Source organism: Cyanistes caeruleus, chromosome 4, assembly GCF_971803275.1.
Source record: "Cyanistes caeruleus chromosome 4, bCyaCae1.hap1.1, whole genome shotgun sequence".
Lineage (NCBI taxonomy): Eukaryota > Metazoa > Chordata > Aves > Passeriformes > Paridae > Cyanistes > Cyanistes caeruleus.
Genome location: NC_141704.1, coordinates 2,986,741 through 3,012,876, shown reverse-complemented (window position 1 = coordinate 3,012,876; position 26,136 = coordinate 2,986,741). Strand labels below are relative to the sequence as shown.

The 26,136-nt window shown below is 47.4% G+C and overlaps 1 protein-coding gene across 1 annotated transcript in view; it reads right to left on the bottom strand.

The window, feature by feature from the left end:
* PLXNA4 (plexin A4) overlaps positions 1–26,136 on the bottom strand; it is a 390,481-nt gene that overhangs the window by 15,950 nt on the left and 348,395 nt on the right. Inside the window, exons 21-28 of the mRNA XM_086886383.1 lie at positions 25,271–25,539; positions 22,947–23,013; positions 20,854–21,000; positions 15,769–15,928; positions 8,604–8,707; positions 6,129–6,228; positions 4,276–4,466; positions 1,418–1,587 (exon numbers count right to left, since the gene is read on the bottom strand). Of these exons, the coding sequence (XP_086742509.1) occupies positions 1,418–1,587; positions 4,276–4,466; positions 6,129–6,228; positions 8,604–8,707; positions 15,769–15,928; positions 20,854–21,000; positions 22,947–23,013; positions 25,271–25,539 (1,208 nt within the window). The remainder of the gene's footprint in view (positions 1–1,417; positions 1,588–4,275; positions 4,467–6,128; positions 6,229–8,603; positions 8,708–15,768; positions 15,929–20,853; positions 21,001–22,946; positions 23,014–25,270; positions 25,540–26,136) is intronic.

Below are 26,136 nucleotides of genomic sequence, written 5' to 3'. Positions count from 1 at the left end.
CCTGGCCTTGAACAGTCCAGGGATGGGGCAGCCACAGCTTCTCTGGACAGTCTGTGCCAGGGCCTTGAGGAAGAATAAATAAAAAATGGCAATGAGACATGATGGAGTTGTGGGAATTTAGGCTGGGAATGGAGAATCATCACTGGGAGGGGATGAGGTGGAAGAGTGAACCTTGCAGAAGTCCTTGTGCAGGTGTTTGGATGACAGACAAAGCCATGGTGAGGAGCAGAGTGTGCCTGGGTGTGAGGAGGGGATTTGGGATGATGTCCCTGGCTGGTAATAATGAAGCCCTGTGATGTGACATTGAGTTAATTTGATCTGATTGTACAGATTTCTTCACACTGCCCCTTTCCCCACAAACACACACACACACACACTCTGCCTTCCCCCCTCCCCCCTTAAATAAACCTCCTGCTCATTTAGGCTGAGTGGCTGCAATCAGCCTTAGATTAGTGCCGCAGATAATGTTAATAATATGCTAATGTTTCATTAGTTAAAAGCCTCTTTGGTGCATGGGGTTTCTTTTTTTATGTCACCGGCGCTGTGACGATCTGCCAACAGCAGGGCTGGGAAAAGGAAAAAAATGCATGAGCTGGGAGCCCCATGGCTCTCCTCTGCTGCTCCTTTTATAGTCCCTGTGTTTGCACAGGAGAAGGGGAGGGAGCCATTCCCCAGGGAGCTCTTTCCAACGGGGAGACTCGGCAGAGAGGAGGCTTTTCTCCACAGATCCCAGCTTTTCCCACTGTCCCATTGCAGGGATGAGGAGGAGCTGGCAGCTGGAGCTGGGGCTGATGTCGCACTTTGGCACTGATGTCACTCTTTGTCACTGATGTCACCCTTTGTTACTCACTCCAGAGAAGACTCACATCCAGCTCCAGAACCTTTAAATGTTTTTTACCATTGGAGATGCTCTCCTGGCCTCCAGCTGCCACCCAGGAGGGGATAAGTCTCTTGTGGGTGCTTCACATCCTCTGAGGATGTCTTGGATACCTTAAAATTCTCAGCTGGCATGAGGCACCTCTGTGTGGGCAAATAAATAGAGCTGGGAATTGAAACACCCAGAGCAGATGAAGCCAGTGGTGTTGAATACTCTCCCATGGCTCCCTAGATATTTCTGTGTGATCCTGGGCACTGCAGCAATTAAAAACTTCATTTTTCCTCATCAAATCCTTCACAAATCCTGCCATTTCCATGCAATACTGGGCAAACTGGCACCTGTTCAGCAAAAGCGCTCCATCCCTGACAAAATCCTTTGAATTTTGGGATTTTCTGACTTCTCCATTGACTTGGCAAGATGGAGCCTCATCCTTTGAGCCTCACACCAGGCTCCTCAGCTCCCCCAGCAGCCAGATCCCAAAGACACTTCCCTCTGCTCTCATTCCAGCCCAGAAGCTGCTGCTGGGTTGTCTCCACTCACCAGTTGCTCTTCCAGGTATGCCTCACGTGGGGGTCGTGGATGTTGTGCTTGTCTGCCTGCTCATCCAGGAAATCAAACATGTACTTGATGGCCAGGGGCAGGGCACTGCCACGGTGAGCGGTGCTGAAAATGGTCTCAAAGAGATCGTCCACGAATTTCTGGAGAGTGCCCTGGTGGGGGGAAAGGGAAGGGAAGGAAAAGGAAAAGGAAAAGGAAAGGAAAAGGAAAAGGAAAAGGAAAAGGAAAAGGAAAAGGAAAAGGAAAAGGAAAAGGAAAAGGAAAAGGAAAAGGAAAAGGAAAAGGAAAAGGAAAAGGAAAAGGAAAATGAAAATGAAGGAAAGGAAAGGAAAGGAAAGGAAAGGAAAGGAAAGGAAAGGAAAGGAAAGGAAAGGAAAGGAAAGGAAAGGAAAGGAAAGGAAAGGAAAGGAAAGGAAAGGAAAGGAAAGGAAAGGAAAGGAAAGGAAAGGAAAGGAAAGGAAAGGAAAGGAAAGGAAAGGAAAGGAAAGGAAAGGAAAGGAAAGGAAAGGAAAGGAAAGGAAAAAGGAAAAGGAAAAGGAAAAGGAAAAGGAAAAGGAGTTGGTTAAGCAGGAATATTTATCATCACAAGAACCATTACACCTCTTTTCCACACAGATTCCTCTCTCTGCATCCCATCCTCAATGCTTTAGTGCATCCATGAGACAAAACCCAGCCATTTTCCAGGCTGGCTTCTACCCAGAGCCACCTTTTAAGCTGGGAAGAGAAGTCAGCTGGATGTAGAGCACAGCAGAAGGTGTCATGGAGACAAAAAGGACAAGAGAACCTAGAGAGTGGGTGGTTAATGTGTGACCAGTGTCCTAATTAACACAAACTTCATTCCCAAGAGGCCTTCTCATCTTTTATTCCCCACTGGCAGGAGAATCCCAGATCCAGGGCTTGGAGAGTCACCTTTGTGAGGAGAGTTGACTTTTAGCAGGAAGGAGAGGAGCTGGGTGACCAGGCTTGGAGAAGGGGACAGCTGAGGAGTTCTAGGCTGGGTTTGGGTTGGGACCAGGCAGGTCACGTTTTCTCTGTCACCAGAGCTTCACAGGCATTTATGTGTAGACAAACCACACAGCTGCTAAAATAACCAAAAATCAATTGAATCTCCAGCAAAAACATTCCCTGATATGAAAAATTTCCTTTCCTCCAAGATAAAACTCTGCCCTTTCTTCAAAGACCTAGGGAAGAAATGTCTCCTTTCTAGAAATAAAGCTCCAGGTTCCACCAGAGTGGCTCAAGTTTACCTAGAGCTAACAAACACTTAATTAGAAATCTGGTGTCTCTGGATCATTCACCACTTGATTTATTCTTCGGGAAACAAACAGAGGCACCTTTTTCTTGTGTGAGCTCCTGAGGGGTGAACAAAGCCCTGCAGCACATGTCTGACTCAGAAAGGGCTCCAGAGGGGAAATCCTCTTGGTCTGACATGGAAGAGCTGCCCTCAGGTTCAGTTCCTGGAGGGAATTAGTTCTCTACATGCTCACCCTCACAAACGCCACAAAAACCTCGGAGGCTTTTAGGGAAGAGGCTCTTAGGTATCAGAGGTCAGGGATTTACTAGAATAAAAATCATTGTCAGTTTAACAAAATATTCCTGGGGATTGTATTACAGCAACTGTTCTCTCTCTTTCCCTCCCTCAAACGGTCACAATGAGAAAAGAAAATTGCTCAGCCCAAGAGGGGAAACAATAAAACCCCAACCTTCCTACTCTTTCTGTTGCTGTGCAGGTTTTGCAGCTGCTTTTCTGTCATCTCAACAAAAACTATCACAAAAAACAAAAAAAAAGCAACCATAAACCAACAAAAAGAACAACCCAAGTGAGTTTGTGACCCAGAACAGTGGTGGCATAGGGGCCGAATCCCCAGACGTCATAAATCAGCACCAGCCCAAAGCTTGCTGGTCTACACCAGCTGGGGCCTGAGCCCTGGGGAGAAACACTTTCCTTTTTCAACATTTTTCACACGTTGTGTGATCCATAAAAGCCTCCTGATGCCAGGGAATGGGGCATGGACCAGGGGCTAAAGACAAAGGTGCCTTTCCTCCAAATCCCTCTGCAGCTCAGTGAGGCTGCAGGAAGAGCCAGACATCAGAGGCAAAATGAGCTGAGCAATAAAAGAGCAGGTAAATCTGGAAATTAGGACTTAAACGAGTGATGGAAATGTGTCTGATGGGCAAACTCGAGCAGCATTTGCGTGAGCACATGGAATTGTGCTTGTGTCTATTAATACCCTGACAAAAAGTGAAAAAAGTCTAAGTTATTGATGTGTTTGGAGACTCAGGTCAGGATGTCCCTGCTCTGCCCCCACTTGATTTAATCTGTATTTTCTCTCTGTGCATGCTGAGTTTTCATGTCTCACTGTAAGGTCAATGTAACCCTTTCCATGTCATCACCACAAGAGCCCAGGGGAAATGTGGAGAAGGATTTGTACCACAAAACCCAGGATTTGGTGGTATAGGAGCCATTTCAGACTGTGAGGCTTGACACATCTTTGGAACCTGCTCTGAGCACCTGCCCTGGCTCTTCACTTGCTCAACTTTGGTACAAATTACAAACCAGTATAATGGACAACTCCAGCACCTCCTGCTGTGCTTTTTCCACCAATCTCATGGTCCTGGATTGTTACTTCTTGCTGCTTTTCCAGTGTCTCTTTCATGACTCTGCTTTCAAAGCTCAGGCTCCTTCCCTACGTGCTTGGAACTTTCCTCTTGCTCTATTTTCCTTCTGTTCTTCTCTTTTTACCCAACCTTGGCATCCTTTGAGTGTCCTCTCATTTCTTGCTGGCAAGAAATTCCACACCGCACTCTCAAAGCCCCTGCCCCCCGCCCCCAGCACGTACCTTGGTGGCCAGTAACCTGGTCAGGTAGATCTCAGAAACCATCTTGCTGCCTCGATCACCCTCTTTTTGGTCTCCATGCTCATGGTTCTTGACCAGGTGCCACATCTTGACGCCGCTCTCCAGGTCGGGGGTGATCATGGGGGTGCGCGAGCGGAGGCTGTCGGGGCTGCCCGTGTAGCGGATCATGTTTTCTGCAGAGACACAGATCCAGGGGTCTCCACGTGTCTCAGTAGCTCTTGGGATTGGGATTTTCAGGAATTATGCTGGTGACGTGCCACCAAATGCATTTTTCAAAGCATTGTCTGCGTGACTGGCTCAGCGAAGACAAGCGATGTCACCAAGCCAGGTGTGATGTCAGTGTCTACACCATTAAATTAAGTCAGGTTCAAACACTGATTTCCAGTTTTAATCTTTAATCTTTACCCCTTATCATTTTCCCTGGCGAGTGGCACTGTCAGTGTCAGACACTTCCCAGGACTGGTTCAGGGGGTAGCACCAGTTCCTAATGTGACTGGCTTTCCCATATTTTTATCCATGCCATGCCATGTTGCTTGGCATAAAAATATTGGTGTCTCTAATATGATCTGTTCTTTAGCTCCTCATCCCCAGATTTAGAAGGAGCTGCCTCTCCTTAGCATCAAAAAACCCAAACAATTCCTGCCCAGCCATCCTCCTCACTCCCTGCTCCAAAATCTTGTTTTGACAGAAATCACCCCAAACCCCAGGTGGACATCACAAATTTCCTCTCCAAGAACACTTTTAGCCTCCAAATTTTACCTCTCTTTGTCTCTGAGTGATGGTACAAGGCATTCCCCTCTCCCTGACCTTCTAGCAATGTTGCCTTTTCCAACCATAATTATCAGAAGTGTTGCACCTTTCTGCAGCAAGATCTGAATCAGCCTCATTTATGCATTACCAATCTCTACATATTAATTATCAGATGGAATATCCTTTTTCTCTCTGGATGCTGTTTTCTTAATTGCAATTAACAATCACTTTTTGACCCACCAGATCATCTCCTCCCCCTGCCTCCTTCCCTATTCCCTCCTCCTGAAAAATCAAATGGCAAAAGAATTAAAGAAATTCAACAGAAATTAACCCCCCTCAAGTCTTCCTTTCCAAAGGTCACTGTGTCTTTCAGTAATTGCAACAACAAGGCAAAGAGGATGAATATTAATAAGGCCTCATGGATCGTTTATGTCCTTGGAGAAAGTGGAAGGGGGCACCTCTGGACATTGAGAAACTGCATTTTCCCTTAGGATAAAGGGGGTAAGAAGGACTGGAGATGCTTTCATCAGTTACAAATATGAATAAAGTGATATAACAGCAGCATTCAGGTTGGAGCGGGGTTTGCAGCACTCTGGTTGTGTATTAGGGATGTTTTGCTTTGCTGTCCAGCAGCACCTTAGTGAGACACAGGCTGGATGCAGTTCTAGTGCAGGGGAGCAAGGGGTGGGAGGGGCTGGGTGACACTCAGGAGGTCCCACCTGGTGTCCCTTTCACAGCTGTCTCATGGGGACAGCGAGAACAACTGCTCTGAGATCTGCTGATAAAGACCTCAAACCCTAAGAGTGACATTTGGTGATCTAAGAGTGGGGCAGTTAATTATACACACTCCTCCTTTCATTAATGAGGGAGGGGAACTTCCCAGGAGCACCCCAACCACTTGGATCAACAGTCTGAACAAGATGCCAGAGTTTTTAGATGGCTAAATCCTCCCCTCCTGCCTCATTTCACCAACTAATCATCTGCCCGTCATTCTCCATGCTGGTGCTCAGAGTCTGGTGACCACTGTGACGTTTGGGATCTCTTCCCAGTGCTCTCCCAGTCCACCCCAGCACACAAACCCTTACCATACTTGCTGGCTGATGTCCGGGACACCGTGGAGTTGTTGACTGCGTTGTAGGCAGTGACTTGCTTGGATACCAAAGCTACCACAGATCCATCTGGGACCTGCAGGAAAAAACAGGACTCAGTCAATAAACTTCTGAAAAGTGGCTGAGGACTGTACCCAGGGCAGCAGGAGCTGCAAATCATTGTCTCTGTAGGTAGGGCAGAGCTTCAAATTCAAAGTTTCAATTTCTTTCTTCGTTGAGTTGGTCTAGTAATAAAAAGGGACAAAATCTGCTGTTACACAGCCAGAATCCTGCACTTGGACAAAGGGACAATTGGTGACAAACAGATTCTGCTCCATTTGGGCCCTGATTCAAAGCCCAGTGATGACAATGTGAGTCACGGAGCCATTTAGGTTGGAAAAGGCCTTTAAGATCATGGAGTTCAACCATTAACTCAGCACCACTGTGTTCACCACTAAGCCATGTCCCCAAGGGCCACATCCAGAGGCCTTTTAAACACTTCCAGGGGTGGTTTTTGCATTAACCTCAGTAAATCTGACAATAGGTTCATCCCAAGGAAGCTCCTAGGCAGAGCAGGAGCATGAGAATAATAAAATCATCTGAGCTGCTTCAAACAGGCTTGGCTGTCCCATTAGGATGATAAAAGCGATGTGAAACGTTCCTTTCCTTCCTCCTGGATTGCAGGTGATATCCAGGTGTCTGGGTCAAAAATTCCTGTCTACGTTTTTCACTATGATCCTGTCAACCTCTCACCCTTCCATGTGACAAATGCACTTCTGGACTGGAGGGATTGCCACAACTTCTTTCTCTCTGGGGTGTCAGAGGGTCTCAGATGTGGAAAAGCAGCACGTTTGGAGTGGCTGATGTCCAGGATGTTGTGGGACAATGTTTTGAGGGATCACAGGACTTTTTTAAAGGAGCCAGACTTTCCATTTCTACAACAATGCCAATCATGTGGGTCCCATATCAGAAATGCTAACAAGCCCATGGCTCAAAAGAGCCATATCAGGAACATCTGTGATAAATAAGACATCATAAAGAGGAGATGGGTAAAAAAAATCCCTTCTAACGACATCTAACTCTTGTCTGTGTCATAATAATAATAATAATTAGCACTTGCATGGAGTTTTTCATCTTCAAAGCACTGCAGAGGCTAATTAAATAGCCCCTCAGCTATCACGGAAGGCAATTATTGGCTCTTTGTAGTTTTAGCCCCACACCACAGATGGGGAAACTGAGGCAAAGGCAATCTCAGTGTCTGTCCCAGCATGCTCCATGTCAGCCTTCAGGACAGCCAGGAAAATGATGTTTCCTGAGGACCTGGCCCAGCTCATCATACAGCTGGGAGCTCATTGCCTGAAGCAAAGGAAAATGGAAAAAGCACAGAGGGAGGAAAATTATGCCTGGTGGTGATGAAATAAAGCAGGAAACTTGCTCTGTCTGGAAAAAAAAACAAAAACTCAAAATCAGCCAGCAATGCTTCAGTCAATCTGAAAGTAAAAGTTTTGTTTCCTTTTCAAATTACTGCTTGCTGCCTCCTCAGCTCAGATCTTAAGTGACAAGAGAAAATAATCTTGTTATGAAACAGAGGCTGCTGAGGTGTGATGGAGGAAATGACAAAATCGTCAGCATCGGATTAAACTTAATGAGGTCTCTTTTTTTGGTGTTTTTTTCCAAGGGAAAAGACTTTGACCAAAACTCTGTTTTTTTTCGTTAAATCTGCTGCTTGTGTAAGACATTTTCAGACTTCTCTAACTCTCTCTTGTGGATTTCCAAGTCATGCAGGGATGAAGGGAGGTAGAACAGGTTACCTGGACCGGGTTAAGGATCAAAAAGAAGAGTTTCTTGTAATAACAACACCACTGCTCTCCAGCCATGCTGTTTTCCACTTCCCTTTTCCAGTCACTAAGCCTCCCTCTTTCCATTTTTCTCTCTTCCATCCTTCTGAACTCTACTTGCATTAAAAGACCATGGATACATAGGAAAAAGGGGCATGGAAGGCCTTGGATTTGTTTGTCTACGTGAGAAATGTTAGTTTGTGTTGTCCTCATCTCCTTTTCACCACCTCCACTCACCAGGGGTGTCCCTTGAGAGACAAAGACTTTTTTCCTACCCTTGGCTTCCTCTCTAGAGTTGTTCAGGATAACTGGGACAAGGACAGGAGGGATGTGCTCAACATGGAGGTTCTGCCCAGTTATTGCCCACTCAACCACTCTTTACCTCTGCATCTTAGGATAATAAAAATCACAGAATTATTAAGGTTGGAAAAAAATCTTTAAGATCATCAAGCCAAACTGTTCACCTAACACTGCCAAAGTCACTAACCCACGTCCCCAAGTGCCACATCTACAAGTTTTTGAACACTTCCAGGAGTGCTGGCTCCACCACCCGCCCTGGGCAAGAGAATAACATTTTGCTGTTCATTTTGTCAGGAGGAAGATCTAACTCCTACCCACCCTCTCCCACAGATACCTGGTAGTGTGCCAGCGTGTTGAGTCTCTTCCAGTCGTTCTCTATCTTGGTGGTGATGTCCTCATCCTGAAGGATCATCCTGGCCCCGCTTGCCTGCCGCCACTCTGCAAGGAGAACAGGGACAAATGACACAGGTGTCGCCTTTTCCCCAGCCTGGAAATTAAAATAATTTCAGTAAGGAGGTGATAGAAGAGAGGATCTTTATTTGAAGGCCTTCAGGGGCAGCTGTGGAAAGATGTCCACAAAAACCCACCTTTCCCAGCGGAGAGCAGGTTTTTATAGGTTTTAGGAATTGATAAAATTCCTAAAAAATCGATAAAAAGCACCAGTTAGGAGGACAAGTGGTGATGAAATTTCCTTCAGGCCAGACTCCTTCCCTGGAGTCCCCCTCAGCCCTAACTGTACTTTGTCCATGAGAATGTGTCTCAAAGAGTTGTTCTCAACCTTGGCTCCCAGCAATAACCAAAATGGGGCTCTGCATCTCCTGGGGCTCTGGAATTTGTTTTGTCTTTCTGCCTAGGGAAAGGCCATGGAAAATTACTGGGAAAACTAGCCATTAATACAATAGGCTACAGAGCTACCAATATTTCTGTGAAGAATACAGGGCACATAGGAAATAAAAACAAAAACCAAACAGCATGGCAGGGACAGAGCCCTGCATTCCCTGTGCCCAGAATCCACGTGGACACACCTGTGTGGGCACATCACTCATCACCTCAACACCCTGGTTATTCACAGTGCTTAATTTTAATTTAGTCACAGCTCTCCTCCTGCTCCAACATGGCCGGTCCCAAAAACAGCCTGTCCTTGCCTGTGTTTGTCATCCCCATAGGACAGGAGAAAATGCCACTTGTTCCAGGGAGAGAAATCCTGGTCCCCTCTCCTCTGGCAGCACAGACAGAGCCTTCACAGTGCCTGAGATCCGTGTCCCTGTCAGGACCCAGCCCAGAGAGGGCTCCCCTGGGCCCAGCAGTGTCTGCTTGGGCACAGAACCTGTGCTGTGCTCAGTTCGTGCCCATCAATACTCCCAAAATGCTTCTTGCATCTCAAATCCACCGATGGGCAGCAGGAAGCCCTTAGGTACAGGCATAGCAATGTCCACAGGTTTTTGATTTTTATATATTTTTCATATGTTCGTAGCTCTGTTGACTACTGTTCCACAGTTATGTAGCTCCTAGGAGTTTTCCTGCCCTTCCTCTTAGATTTTAAAATTATAATCTAAGCTTCTAACACATTCCTGAAATACTGTTTAGTCTTATTTTCAGGAAGAGGACTTACAAGGAAAACATCTTGTTTTCCAGTCAGAATCTGAGAAGACACAACAAGAAATGGGTCAAAGAAGCCCTGAACCAACTCCAGTGGGGCAGTACCCAGGGGTAATTTACCTAACCAGCTGCTCTTCTAATTGGACAATGTTTGTTAGATATGTTAAACCTATAAAAACTTATATAAAGTTATAAAACTTGTAGAAAGGCAATAGCCATGGGTGTACCCATGACCACTGGGACACCTGGAAGCTTCGAAAAAACTAATTTTACTATTAATTTATAATATTTTAATTTTACTATTTCAACACCTGCAGGAGTTTTTCTCTTTTGATATTAGGCAACAATAGCAGAGGCACAAGGGCGAGGAAAAGCCAGGGACAGCTCCAACCTCTGCTCCGTGGAAGATGTAAATTTTACAAGCCTTCAGCAGCTGCCTGTGGGCAGAAGGGCTCCTGCTCCTGCCACTTCTCCAGCCTCCACCCTGGAATGATGGATTCCTGCAGCACTGGAGCAGCCCCTTGCTTCCCAGGTGCCAGGTTTTGCTCAAACCTTGAGGAACACTCCATAAAATGACAGAATCGTCAAGATTTGAAAAGACTTCCAGGATCGTGGAGTCTTGAAGAGGGTTGCCACAGCTTTCCCAACAAAGGACTCAGACTTGCCTAAAGCAAGGAGAACATAAACATGGCCAAAAGGAGAGAAATTCCCCCTCAGGGAAAGCTGTGCCTTCATCATGGGCAACCTGGACCATTCAAAGCTCTCCTCTTGGTTGTCACATTTCAGTCACAGTGACCCAACCAAATACAGCTTAGCCAGAGCAGCAGCAAAAAGTCCATTCATTTGCAGGACTTAATTGAAATGAACTCTTGGATATGGAGGCATCACCTGCCACCCTTGCTTGTTTTTCCTAATATAAAAATGCAAGGACCATTGCAAATTTCTTTTGGTTTCAGCACTTTTCTTATCACATAATTAAAATGCAGTGGGAAAGCTGCACTTGCCTTTATTATTCATTTAAATTAGCAGGAAGAGGTCAGCAACTGTGTTTATTGCTGGGTGTTACTTTGGCTGGAGATACTCAGGTTGAGCAAAGGTTGTGTTGGCTGAGCACTGATCCTGAACTGCCCTTCATCTACTCCAGCTCCTCAGATCCCCACCTACATCACCCTTGTGGAGTCTGAGGATGATGCTCTCTGCTCATTCCCACCTGGATCACATTCCTGTGATCTAACTGGTCCCAGACTCTGCTTAGAGGAGTAAAAAAATGCTGAAATCTGGGCTGGGATGGGAAATGGGGCTGTTAGAAAGTGCCCCACTCAATGCCAAAGGCAATTCTGCTGTCACAGGGTGTTTCTTGTGTGCCTTCCTCACGTGGTCATGGGGACAGTGTCACTTTCATGGCTCTACATGTTCCTGTGGTGCTTTTCTCCCCTGGCTCACCTTTGGAGAGACACACACTCGTGTTTTGGGAGGGATGCACAAGTTCTTGGTGTTGCACTGGGCTCTGATTTGGGGGTGAGCACAGCTTTCCTCATTCTGGGCTTTATTTGTATTCCAGGGCTGGACAAGGTGCTCAGAGCAGATTTCCCTCTGCTGCAGGGACACCCTGAGATGTTTCCTCAACCCTTTTGTGCAGAGACTCAGGGGATTCCTGAGCCTTTTCCTTGGCCTTCCTGCAGGGAGGGGCAGTATGAGGAGGAGTCAAGGCCAGTCTCACTGCACAAGACAAGGAAGAAAACCTCCAGGGCAGGCTTAGAGTTTCCATTTTCAGTTTTGCAGCCTAATTTCCCTGCCCAAACACAAATCACATCACCTCTGAGCACAAATACTTCATTGAGCACCAGAGCCATGACAGGGAAAGGACCCCCAGGTGTCCCCAACTCTTCCTGGCCTCACTGCTCCCCTTTTCTGTGTGCTCAGGGGGTCACAGACAAATCTGCAAGGAAATGGGAAGGGAAAAGGTGACCCTGCCATCCATCTTCACAGCATTAAGTGAACCCTGTCAGCTCTGTCCTCGCTGGCAGCACCCTGTCCCCTCTCTGCTGGGATCTGAGCACTCCTCGGAGCCAGCACAAAGGACAGACACACTCCAATCCAATTTGTTACACTTCCACCTTCCAGAGAGAGGGAGGAGAGGGGGAGGGAGGTAAAAATCCCATTAACTTTATCAAGCTTTCCAATCAGGAGCAGTGGTAAATGCAAACTCAGGAGACAGCTGCTGTGAAGCCTTTATATTTCATTCAGCAGATAGTGTATCTTTTTATTGCACACAGGAATTACTTCTTCTTCCCTTTTTTTTTTTGTTTTTTTTTTTTTAAGAAACAACCTTTCTGTTCAACTTGACTGAGGAAAAGGAAATTCCAGGGGCCTTTGACAATGAGGTGCTTCTTTGAGCTGCAGCAATGCCTGGATAGGGAGTGACTCTGTGGGGACAGGGAAGATGGGGAGATGCCACCTTGCACCTCAAATCCTATAGAAAATGTTACACCTCCCTCATGCCTTCCCTCTGATCCAGGTCTAGGAAGAGAGGAGAAGCTCAGTTCTATTTCTGGGGTGGAGAAAGCACCAACATGGCTGGGAATTAAAGTTTATCTCAGAACATGGAGCTGAAGAATGCCAGAGAAATATTTCATGCCGTGTGGAGTGAATCAGAGAATCACAGACTGGGTTGGGTTGGATCTTAAAGATCACCCAGCTCCACCCCTGCCATGGGCAGGGACACTTCCACCATCCCAGGCTGCTCCAAGTCCTGTCCATCCTGGCCTTGGACACTTCCAGGGATCCAGGGGCAGCCACAGCTTCTCTGGGCAACCTCCACCAGGGCCTCCCCACCCTCTAAGTAAAGAATTTCTTTCTCAAAATCTAATCCAAAAACTCCCCTTCTTTTAGTTTAAAACCATTTTCCTTTCCCCTGACGTTCCATGCCCTTGCCCAAAGTCCCTCTCCAGCTCTCTTGGAGCGTCTTTAGGCACTGGAAGGTGCACTAAAATCTCTCTGGAATCTCTTTTTCTCTAGGCTGGGCACCCTGAGCTCTCCCAGCCTGTCTTCAGGAGAGATAAATGCAAGCTGTCTTACTTTCTATAAAGTTAGACCCAGTTTAAATGTTTCTGGTTTAAATGAACCCCACATCCCAGCTCTGCAGGGCTGGTGAGGCGGTGAAATCTCACCTGACAGGATCCACAGTGAGCCTGAGACAGCATCACTGAGAGCAAGCCAAGCCAGCAGCTCCCACCACCTCAGCACTCCCTTCCAAAAAGCATCTGGAACCCAGGGAAAGGCAAATGCCTCAGCATGAAGCCACATTCCTGTTTTGCAGTCTTCACACCTTAATATTTTCCCAAAGATGGGGTGTTTCACGTGTTGGAGAGATCTTTTAAAAATGATAATAACAAAAAGAGAAAGAAGCCTTTACTCAGAGGGCTGCAATCTGGGGGTTCGGACTAAAACCTAACCTCAGGGTGTCCAAAATAAAGGTTTTCAGCTGACAGCCTCCTCCAGGAGTTGCCTGGGTGACTGCCAAACATTGTGACATTTGCCACACTCACAAGTCCCTCTGCCTGCAGCAACCCTGCATTTAACAGCTCAAAACAACTCATTAGCTTGTTTGCTTTCTGCCCTGCCAGCAATCTGGCCTGAGTGTGGACAGAGAGCCCAGAAAATGGTGATGGGAGCAGGAAAGGATGCTGCTGTTTGAAAGCCACGGGTTTCCAGGCCAGATTGCAGCCATCTGCTCTGCCCCGCTGTGCTCCAGCCCCTCTGCAGCCCTGAGCATCCAGCTCGGGGCAGGCTGATCCTCAGAGCTCTGTGATGATTCCGGAGGGCCAGCAGCACTTTCTGCTCTCCCCTTGCTGCCTTCAGTGTCTCTGAAAGGTGCCAGGTGCCAACCAGCATCGTTTCCTTGTGGAAAAGCTGGGATGGAGCTGTGGATGGGTGTATGGATCCTCCTGTTCCTGTTTCACCCACGCCAGACCTGCTCCTCCAGCCTTGTTATCTGCGTTGTTTCACTCCTACTGGATGAGGGGTTTTTATTTGTGTTTTAATTGGTTTTTCCCTGCCTCATCAGTGCTCCTGGACAGAGCTGCCCATTAGCCAGTCTGTTCTCACTGTGGGCAAGCCTGTCCTCTGAGGGGTACACATGCTCATAGCAACTTTCTGGAACTTTCTGCTCCTCAGCACCAATCAGGAGGTCATAGAATCACAGACTGGGTTGGGTGGGAAGGGATCTGAAAGTTCCAACCCCTTTCTATGGACAGCATCCACCAGATTGATGCCTTGGGAAGTCTGACCTAGAACAGAGGCTGGACACAGTTAATAAAGTAGGCATTTATTGAAAAGGCCTTAAAGGATTTTTACACCTTGGGGAGTACAGGAGCCTGGCCAGGGCTACACCCAAGATGGACCTAAAAATGGTCACAAAATGGACAACTGGTCATGAGGTCTCACATTTTCATAAGTTTTGGTCCATCTGCATGTCAGGGTTAATTGTCCAATCACAGCTTCAGGTCATGAAGTCCCATCCTTTCTGTTTTCTCTCTTCAGTCCATCATTGTTTATGCTTTTGGGCCTGAAATTTGTAACTTATTGTCCTTGGAATCAAGAAAAAGAACTGTTTTGTCTACCTACTCTGTGAAGAGAGCTCTCTAACACTTGATATGAAACTCAAAACTACACACCTAGGCTAAAACATGAAAGCTAAAACTCAAAGCATCAAGACCAGGTTGCTTCAAGCCCTGTCCAGTCTGGTCTTGAACAGATCAGTATTTCTTAAAACAGCAGCAATTCTGGAGGCAGAATTGTCAGGCTCCAGCTGAGACCTCCACACACTTCTGGCTCTCAGAACTACAGCAGAATCCAGTTAATCCCTGTATTTACAATATGCAGGTGAAATTCCTGCATCTCATTATGGACGCCTCCTTCATCCTCACAGCAGAACAAACACTTCTCACTCTGACATCTGAGGGAACCGGGCTCTGTGGCCACCGTGGAGCACCAGACAGGTTGGGAGATGTGGCTGTGAGCCCCATTCCTCTGGTCTGGCACCTTGCCCTGCCTTTCCTCACACTCACCCCACCTCTCACCCCTCCCCTGCTGACTCACAGCAGCTCCAGAACCCTCGTGGGTCTTTTCTGGTTGATGTACATGATCTGTTCTTTACTACTGCTGGTTTTGGCAGCTTGTTTCGTTATTCTAAGTGTCTTTGATGAGCAATTTCTGTCAGGAACTCCTCCCTCCCCTACACATACACATACTCAGACACTTAACTTTAGTCCCTGACCTCTCATTCCTGCCTTCATTATTGCTGTGAATTGTTTCTTGGCCTCAGTCCATTCCTTCTCCTTTTGGTTCCTCTACAGCTCAGCTGGTTTTATAGACTCCATCATTTTCCAGCCCAGTCTCTTTCACTGAAGGTCACTGAGAGCAAATTCTGGCAGATTCAGCCACAGTGGAGTCCCCAGCCTTCCACCAGACACCTCAACAATGTCCTGAGCAGATTTTTCTGCATTTTTTCATAGTATCCTCCAGGTGTGGCCCCACACCTGCCTGTGGAGCCCAAATTCAGACACACACTCCTCCCAGCATCCTCACTCCAGGTGGTTTTTTTCCAGGGGTCTTTGGCAAGAGAACGAGGACAGTCCCACTCATGCTTTTTCCAAACCCTTGTCCAGGATGAATTCTGAGGGCAGAAAAGCAGGGTACTGCTCTTTTAAAGTGCTCAGGGCCAAAGATTTCCTAAGCCAGGAGCTTAAACATCACCATGATGTCCCCTCTGCCCTGTCACTGTGATTTCTCTGCCTTGCAGGGGGTGTGGAGATGGGTCCCTGCCCCAGCAAAGTGTCTGGATGGAGTTTCCCATCTCCCACCTCCCCTTGCCACCCTGGCCAGGAGCAATCTCCTACCCAGGTCCATGTCAGCAGCTTTGGGCCGGTGGGAGCAGGGCACGTTCTTGAAGATGGCATCGAGGATCTTCTCCTTGACCTGCGTGATGGTGTCGCAGTTGAGGATCTTCACCGGGATCTCGGGGCTGTTCACGTTGTCGGGGTTCACACAGCTCAGCACCTGAGAGAGAGGCACCACAACACACATTTCAGTGGCACTGAAAGCCTCTGACTGCCCCCCCTGCAGTGCCTGATCCCTAAAGAGGGATCTGGGGTGCAGAAAATGGGTACCAAGGGTATTCCCTGCCTCACTTGGGCACAGAGATGTGGTTTCACATGGGGAATCTTCATTATATTTAATCATGGAGTCTCAGAAGGGTTTGGGTTGGAAGGGACCTCAGTGATCACCTCATTCCACCCCTGCAATGGGCAGGGACACCTTCCACCATCCCAGGCTGCTCCAAGCCCCATCCAACCTGGGCTTGGACACTCACAGGGATCCAGGGACAGCCACAGCTTCTCTGGGCAACCTGTGCCAGGGCCTCATCACCCTCACAGGGAAGAATTTCTTTCTTAACAGCAGAAAACCCATAAACACCAGCTGATATTTTGGTGCTTTCAGTAAAAAGTGTTCTTTGAGATGTCAAGGTGACCTAATTCAGGAAATTCAGGAGTGGCCTCCTTGCATTGCCACCTGGTTCTGATAGTCCCAGTGAAAAGCTTTGAGTTTGTCCATCTGCACAGCCATGGAACTGAGCAGACCCTTCTCAAAGGAACATTATTAATCAAATGCAGGGCTTCTTAAAAAAAAAAATGAAACACAAACCAACATCAACAACCTTTGCTTTCACATACAGAAGAAGAAAATCAGCTGGGGAGGCCTCTCTTTTCTCAGAAGGAAAATTTAATTTTCTCCACTCTGTTCAAGAGTAAATGCAAAGCATGTGTTGAGGTGGGATACCTTAAACACAGAGTATTTAACAGCAATCTCCCTGCTAGCCCTTGGCTGTGTCTCTGTTGACCATTCTGCTCATTTCTGGTTGCACAAGTCTATAAATTTTTATAAACTTAGCACACCTTTTCACTTGAAAGGGGTGTTCAGTGATGCTCCAGGCTGCACATGGTCATTAAATGCTCCTCTGGCACTTTTACAAGTGCAGATACGTTGGTTTCGATGCCTTAGACAAATTTTAACTTGACTTAAACTCCCTTCTGTAGCCTGCAAGAGGTGCTGGACTGTCCATCTCTTTCCATCTTCACCTCCTAAAATGCAGTGGGAACTCAGAAATGGGGTGAAATCCTGTCAGTCTAATTACACACTGCCTCACCAGGCTCCCTTTGGTGATGTTATGCTTGGCTGAGAGGGACTTGTGAAGATATTGCTTACAAAGAGCTCTGTGATCTTGCTGGATGAAAGGGGAGATGTAAATAGGAGATATTGATTAGATCATAATGCTATTATTTGTATGTCACTTCCAGAAGTATTGAAAAAGCATCAATTCAGATCGTAATAACGGCGCTGATTTACAGTTCTGGGGCATCTTTCATCTCAAAGGATCACAGAATTGTACACAAAAGGTGCTGTTGAAATGAATCCAGTGTTGAAGGCCATCAGGTGGTGTTGCCCTCCACAGCTCTCCTGGGTTATGCCCATTGCCAGCCCACAGAAACCTCTTCCTCTGAAAACTTCTTGGCTACATCCAGAAAATCCCACTTGATTGCTGAGAGCCTGCACTGGTTTTTGGTTTATGTTTGGACTTAATGATCTTAAAGATGTTTTCTGGGCTAAATTATTCTATCACACCCCTCTAGGGAAATGGAGCAGTGATGGCAGTGTGGGACAGCTCTTTGGGGTCACACCTGCTTCTGGGGACCAAGTTATTCCTCAGGTTTCTCTCTCAGTGGTCTGAGCTCAGTGTCAGGGGAAGCTCTGTGGTGTGATAAATCTCCGATACAAATAGCTGGATTTTGGGTCAGTGCCCCACAGAGGGCACTGGGTGTTTTTTAAAATGATCTGAGCTGCCCTGCCAGGCCAGCATCTGGTGCAGAAGACCCAACATCTCCTGCAGGTGCTGACCAGTGTTCCCCACACCAGTACCCAGCTGGAAGGTGACAATGGTGATTTGCTCTTTGCCATCCTTGAATTTCACAGGGTGAAAATTCAAAAACATTCCAATTCAAAAAAAGGCCAGCTTTAGAAGGTGCCAGGAAAACTCTTCCTGAGTGGACTGCACTCATTCACACCCTGACTACAGTAACCCTTGCTTTCCTCTTTTCCAGCTCAGCTGCAAGAGGAGCAGGGAAGGCAATTTTTCAAAGGGCTGTTCTTGTGTTTCAAGCACAGATGAGGCAGTTGCTCACCCCTGAAAACCCCTAAATTCCTCTTTGGTCATTACAATGACTATCAAGGATCTCCCAACAACATTTTAGGGAATTCAAACACCAATTATGGAAGCCAACCCCCTGCCCAGAGCACGGTGGCTTTGGCACATATTCCCCAGGTTAATCTTCTTTCCAGTGGGGTTTTCCAGATGTTGTCACGTGGAACATGAAACTTTTCTCCACACTCATAACAACCAAGCCAGAAACAAATCCCACTTTTCCAGCAGCGCTGCTCAGAGATTTCAACACGATCTCTGATGTCAGCTGGTGGGGAAGAGGCCCCATGGTGGCCTGGGTTGTGTTCCTTCAGGACTGGTCACTCTGAGGGGAGTTTTGCGATGTGGATCTCCTAAATGCAGTGTTGCTGCTCCATCACCAACCACCTTCATCTGGGCTTCAGGGTCACTCAAGGATGTGCCTGTTTGGGCACTGAGAGGACACCAGCACTTGCTGTCACTCACTGAGGTTTGTGTCCCATCAGGATGAGGAATGGGAGCACACGGAGAAGTTATCTCCGAGCCCTGCTCTCCCACTGACTCTGTGTGACCTTGAGACATCTCATTTCTCTGGATTTGTGTTTATTGACCTTTTACTCTGTCCTTGGGCGTTTTTTTTTCTCTGCCAGCTCTTCCAGCCATGAGCTGTCTCGGAGTGCCTGTATACAAGCAAAGCTTGGCTCAGCTAAGCCCTGATTTCCACTACAGATTAGTGACATTTAAATAATAAAGGCAGAGTTTGTGATTACTCACATGGTGACCCTGGTTCTGAGTTTGAGTGGTTTTTCCTGAGACCAGGACATCTCTGCAGTTCCTGTCCCAGGGACAGAAATCATTCTCTTGCTTCTTTATTAGGCTGGGGTTTTCATACAGTGAGGTTTGGTGGAGAAAAAGGAGGAAGACCCGAAAAAAGCCAAGCATATGAAAGGATTCTGAGAATTATAGAATTGTAGAATGGTTTGGGTTGGAAAGAACCTTAAAAATCATCTCATTCCAACCCCCTGCCGTGGGCAAGGACACCTCCCACCATCCCAGGCTGCTCCAAGACCTGTCCAACCTGGCCTTGGGCACTTCCAGGGATCCAGGGGCAGCCACAGCCTCTGTGGGCACCCTGTGCCAGGGCCTCCCCACCCTCACAGGATAGAATTTCTTTCTAATTTCTAATCTAAACATACTCTCTTTCAGTTTGAAGTCATTCCCTCTTGTCTTGTCACTCCAGGCCTCTGTAAATAATCTCTCTCCATATTTCTGTTGGAATTCCCATATTACAACCACTGAATCAGTTCTGGCTTTATTCCATTGCTCTATATTTTTAATAAAAGATGTCAGGCAGCTCAAGGAAAGTAGAAGAAGGACAAAATAAAACAGAAATAAAGAGAAACAGAAACGAAGAAAAATCCAATTCATATTCTTCTCCTTCTTAATCTCCTTCACCAGGGCTGATCTCTGTAAATCTGCTGAGATTCCTATCGGGATATATTTGTCTGCTCTTGAGATGTAAGAGGGAGAGCTGATTATCATCAAACAGCACAAAGCCAGTGGAGGAGAGCTTTGTTCAGCCTGATGTATAATTACTACCCTTTGCTGGCTGCTTTAGATCAAGCCTAAAAGGATCGGGGGGATTTCCTTCAGTGAAAGTGATCGCTCTGTGGCTGCATTTTTTTCTCCTTTCTGCTCATTTTCTCCATGTGTGATCAGTCCTCTGAAATTTTAGACAGCCAGGCGCAACAGCAGAGAGGCACCACTCTGCCAATTTAGTAGGAAAGTCATGTTTTTAATATGCAGAATAAAACTGTGGCCTTATTTAAGAATTAAATCCACCCCCTCATCAGACTTGGATTCAATCAAAGCTCAGCTCTAGACTGGAGTTAAAGAAAATGAAAGGACATTATTAGCATCAGCCCACCTGAGCTAAGGCCTAAGACAGGTCAAGGTCTCAGACTTGGAACTAAATGATCTGTAGGGTCCCCTCCAACCCAAACCATCCCATGATTCTGTGATTGGACACACCCTCAGAGGTACCTGGAGCTAAGTGAGATGAATGTCCTTCACTTGAAAGTGCAAATTAAATAATCTGAGCAGTTTAGAGCATCTTCTGACTGTCCAAAAATGTGGGATTTGCTGAGAATAAAGATGGGAAGTAGAAAAATTACAATCATTGAAGGCTTAGAAAGTGTTCTCCATCCAGCAGAGACTTAGAAGCTCAGTGGATTTAATGCATCCAGGAAAGAATGAAGGCCCACAAACACACTAAAAAGAGATATCTAATGCTCTTTAATTGATGCTCTTTAATCAAGTGGGAAGAGGGTGTAAGCTCAGAGCAGAAGCCAAAGCTGCACGTATGCAATGTGTACCTTGCACCATTCCATTTTGACAATTCCATTTTGAGGGAAATGGCTCAGTGACAGGGATTAGTTTTCTTTCCTTTGAAATCTTTAAATCAAGTACCTTTTTCTTTGGCTTGTGCTTCTTCAAAGAGGGAGGGCTGCACCAGCTCTAGAGCTGACCTGATAGGTCCCTGCACTGTGTAACTCTGACTATTCCTTGATGCTGAAATCCTCATTGGAGACATTTCTAAGTTTTAACAGTCAGCCTTAGGCAGCATTACCCTACTAAAATACAAGAATAAATCATCCCAGAGGGTGAATCACTGGTTTCTGCTCTCTAAATGCCCTCTAGCCAGAAGATTCTGGACAAGCCCAGGGGAAGGTGTGCCCAGAGCACTCACCAGGGTCTTGTAGTCGATCTGCTGTCGGATGAGCTTGTCCTCGCTCAGTGAGTACCGGGCCTCCCCAGTGATGGAGTCGATGGGACCCTTCTCCATCTGCTGCTTGATGGCACAGAAAAGGGAGAACAGAGGCTCTCCAGCACACTCCTGCAGGGATGAAAGGTAACCATGAGGTGAAATGAGAGGCTGGAATTAAGAATTCAACCTGGGCATCCCCGTGACTGCCTTGGTTTGCCATCCCAGATTGCTCATGGTGGATACATCAGTTGGATGTATCAGTCATCATCAGTCTATTCCAACAGCACAGGATCAGGGGTGACCCTCCACTTCCACAGAGTGCAACCAGCCCTTGGGCACATGGTGGGACCCTCAGGGATGGTCCTGTGCAGTGCCAGGGGTTGGGCTTGATGATCTTTGTGGGTCCCTTCCAACTCAGCTCATTCTGTGGCCCGGTGAGTGTCCTGTCATGGGATAAAGGTGTCAGCGTTCCCTGGCAATGCCAGGGCTGTTCAAGAGATTGCCATCAGGCCAGAGCTTTGCAGTGCTGGAGCAGCCAGTGGGATGGGTCCCAGGTGACCTGGAAGCAGGCTCCAAAGGGAGATGGATGGCAGGTGCCCCATCCTGGGTGCCTGGCCAGAGTCCACAGAGCACTTCCATGCTGCAGGAGTGCTCAGGCCCAGGTGTGCCCCTGGACCTGCGTGGAGGTGACAGAAGCGTGGGGCCCAGCACAGGACAGCAACAAGCAGCCCCAGGCAGACACAGCAAAGCTCATTTATCCTGAACTTCTCATTCCCACTCACTGAACTCCTCTTCCCACACTTTTCCTCCCTTGCTGCTCACCCTCAGTGCCATGCAGCTGGAGCTTTCTGCTCCTGCCTCCCTTCCCCTTCATCCCTCCCTTCTTCCTCCCCTCCTCGCCCTCTCCTCTTGTGTCCCAACTCAATGAGCGAGGTCATTTTCCTCTGGTGTAAATCCCAGCGAAAACAAGTTAATAATCGGAAGCAAAGTGGCCCCTTTTTCAGTCCCTACACCTGTCTCCCACTTAATTAGCTTATCTGCCAGCAGCATATTGCTTCTGTGTGCCTGTCTCCTGCCCTTATCAGGCCTCTGTTCAGGCTAAGGCAAGAAGACAAGTAGCTGAGTGGGGTGAAAAAAGCCTATTATAAAAGCAGCTCTTTAGAGAGTCACCTCCTTATATCCTTTCCTTTCAGCTGAAAGCAGGGATCTGATACTGAAGTCACTGAAATTACCTTCCAGGGACCTTCAAAACTTTCCCATGTGCTCGTCCTTGAACTGGTCGTGCCTGGGGAAGGCTCAGGGGGATTGGGGTTTATTTGTAAAGCCTCAAATTGCCTGGCAGAGGTGGTTATTCTGTCCAAATGAGGATGTGAGGTGGGAGGATATTTAGCAGCTGCAGTGGGAGTGGGGGAGAGGTGCAGAACTCAGCTCCTTCCAAAAAGGCTGGCTCTGAGCTTGGAAACTGTGATTCTTGAGGCTCAGTGTGTGCTCCCCAGCAGAAATTGGATCTCCCCAGCAGTCAGTGGCAGAGCTCAATGACTGAAAGACTTTTTTAACTACAGAAACCCCAAGGAGACCTTCCAGGAAGAATGAGAGAGCTCAGAGGGTGCCTCAAATTCTTCCACTCAAATTCTTTCACACAGCTTTGCTGATGGGTGTCCCTCCACTCCTCGTGGGGCTGTGTCTCAGTGCTGCCTCTGAGCTGGGGGGAAAGGAGGTCTCCATCCACTGTGCACTGAAACTATGGGTCACCAAATGATGGAGACCTCAGCCTGCTGTTAAAAGGACAGCGTTCTCCACACAGGTCTCAGTCAGGCTCTGAAATCCTCCCCACTTCAGCACTGACCCTTAGGTCCCACCTCTGTACAAGGGAGAGACCGACAAGCTGCCTCTCTAACAAAGTGTCCCTCTTTGTTCTCCCTGGGTCAGAAAATAGCCCATCTCCTATTAGGCAGTGACCTCCTTCCAGAGGCAAAAAAAGCCTTTAGCTTGATATCTGAGAAGTTTTCACCCCAACTGATCCTCACCAAGAAGAAATGCTTTAAAGATGTTTTTCCGGCTGCTTCTCCTCTTACCTTGAGGAACTTGTAGAGGAGGAAGGTGAACCAGTTGGTGAGCATTTTCTCAGCCACAGATTCTGTCCTAAAGTAGAGAAAAAAGAGAATTGGAAATGAATCAGTCATGCTGGTCCTATCAAAATTCCGTCTTTGTCCATCTTCCTGCCCAGTGGAAAGTCTGGCATGGCACCATCAGGATTTAGCACGTCCTAGGTTCCCTGTTTTAGTTTTGGATTTAGGAAACCTGCAGGAAAACCCTTGTTGCCCTGTTGATTCTGCTGTGACTACAAGTCCCTGTGTATCTGTTTTCCAGTTTCTCCAACAACGAAAAGGAATTGACGACATTTGAGGGAATCTTCTCCAAAGAGCTCAGGGGGGATAAATCCATCAAATCTGAGGAGCTCAGAGCGAGGCCATATGTCAAGGAGGCTGTATAAATACTCAGGAGAGACAGATCTAAGTCTCTGGGGAACAGTTATCTGGCACTGCCTATCTCCCTGGCATTTGGGAGTGATTATACTCCTCAATGTGTCAATGTGGCACATACACAGAGCTCATCCTTCTGCCCTTGAGTACTCTGTCCTCAATCAAACAAAAAATCCATCTCAAGGCTTCAGGGTGAGCTTCTCCTGCAGAAACATGTGCTGGCTCCAGTGCATGCACCAGAGAAAGACCAAGAGAAACCAAGAGAAAGTTGGAGAAACCAAGAAAAAACAGGAGTCTCTGCCCGGAAGAATTAAGTGGGTCCTCCTTGTCCCAGCTCTCACCAAAGCCATGCAGAAGTTCTTGTTGCTGCAGCTTTCTGCCCACAAGATCTCTTTAGGGCCATAAATGTCACATGGGAAAAACACTGGACACAGGTGACTTGGGAAAATCACTTCTACCAGCTCCTTTCTTCTGTCACACTCCTCCAAAACTGCAAAAGATTCCCTTTCACAGACTCATGGGGAGGGAAGGGAAGCATCAAGCTGAATCCAGCTGCTCCAAGGAGCAGTCTGAGGTCCTCACACCAACACCTGACCCAAGGCACTGTTCTGTTCTGGTGCTGCTCAGTGCAGAACTTCCTCCTCTGACTTCTGATGTTTCTAGGGTTTGGAGCACTCGATGTGCCCTCTTTGTTCACTGGTGGTCCTTCCAAAGGCCACAATTAATTTCCAGCAAAGAGGATCAGACTTAGAAAAGAGCTGGAAGAAGGAGAATGAGGAAAGGTGGGATGCTCAGAGTGAGCAACAAGGGAAGACAAAGAGGTGGAGAAAGGTGAAGGAGAAGGAGGAGATGAAGGAGGAGGCAGTGCTACCCAGCATCAGAGAAGAAGAACAGACAGGAAGCCTGGGGACAGCTGGAGGGTGGTCACCAGCCAGGCTCTAGGGCTTGAGCACATCAGGCAGTCAAGTGACACCAAAGAAAAGTCCAGCCTCTGCCACTGGCATTGCTGCCCCGAATGCCAGGAAATGCCTTCTGCTCCTTTTTTGCTGGTTCTCCACAGTGGGCCATGTGCCAGATGAAAAACCTCCCAGCCCAGCAGGCACCAGAGATCCCTTCCCTGTCCAAACTGTCCATCGTAATCAGCTGAGGGTTCCTCAGAGTCAGCTCTGGGCTGTGGCAAAGGCCACTCATCTCCAGAAGACTTCCCCTGATTTTATTTAGGGTCCTTGAAGCAGGAGGGTTGGTTCAGTCTGTGAAAAGGAGATGAATCTGATCCAAAAGGGGAAAGAGGTAGCACGTCCCTAGGCAGGGAAAGTTAATTACAGAGCAGCAGACTCCTAATTCAAAGTTTCCCACAGAAATGTGGAGTTTAAGACCTTAGGCCAGGCCAAGAAGCACCAATCCAAACTTGTTCCCTGTATGCCACCAGTTCTGTTGTCCTGCTCCTCTGCTGATCTCCACAAACTCCCAGCACTGGGAGAGAAATGAGTTCTCACAATGCAGCTGCAGTCTCTCCATTTCTCTGTAGTTAACTTAGGAACAGGAAGCAAGGCTGGGAAATCCATATCCCAGGCAGGAGATGGAAGAAGGGATTTAATGTACCAGATATGTGATATTCCTATAGGTCCTACACAACATGATTGAGATTTTCAGGTTAAAAGGAAACATAAACAGAAATTAACATCTTTGGCATGCAAAGACCCCAAAATAAAGATTGAGCTTTTTCTGTCCTTATGAAACTTCCTGGAGGATCCACATGAAAACCCAGAGGTGGATTAGTCCTGTAACTTTTCATCATTTATTTCTTTTTTGTTAGGGAGGAGACCGAGCAAGATCTACATCTCCAAAGACGATTACGATGTTTGTGTGGGCAGTGCCTTCCCAGCCGGGCTCCCTCCATGCCCAGGCATCCTTACCTACGGAGCAGCAGCTTGGGGTGGTTCTTGCTCTCCAGGTTTTTGTCGATGAGGTCGGCCAGGAGCTGTTTGAGGACGTCGGTGGCGTACTCCAGCTTGCTCTGCAGCACCGTCATGATCAGCGAGGCCACGTTGCCGCGGTCCCGCATGGAGAAGCTGCGCTGCGACTCCAGCGTGCGGATGAAGGACAGCAGGAAAACCTTGTTGTTGATGAGCTGGGCAAAGAGCTTCAGGCCCTTCTCCACCCGTTCCTGCCGGTAGCCAGGGACCTGCACAAGAAGAAAGGGAGTTTTTTTCCTTTCCCTCGTTTTCCCATTGTCAAATGTCCTGTTGTCACACTCTCTTTGCTACCTCCCTGCTCTCATCCCTCCAGCTCCTCGGCTAAGGAAAGACAGGAAGGGAATCCTTACATCATCTAATGAAGTTTGAGAAGACTCCCAGCCACATCCAGATGATTTTTCCAATCCTGTGCTCCCTTCTCTGAACAGTACATTCAAAAGGGATTTCTGGTACCTAAATGTGTCACCATGCCACATTATATTTTTATTTTAGTCAGACTGAAGCCTTACTCTGATTTCATCCAAAACTTCTTTCTTATTCCTGCAAGAAACCTGCTTGCAGAGGTTTGGGGTCAGCTTTAGGGAGCTGGGAGAGGCAGCAAGAGAGTGAATGGGAAAGAGAGCCCAGGGTGAGGTTTTGAGGAGAGGAGGACATGCAGTGAGGCAGTGGCTGAGATGGTGACCATGGAGCTGGGCCTTGGTTTGAAGAGCAAGGCAGGTGAAGGTTGAGACGACACCCTGAGCTCCAGTAGAACCCCTGGGTTTGGGGGCTGAGGTGTTTCAGAGACAGAGGGACTGATAAATCTT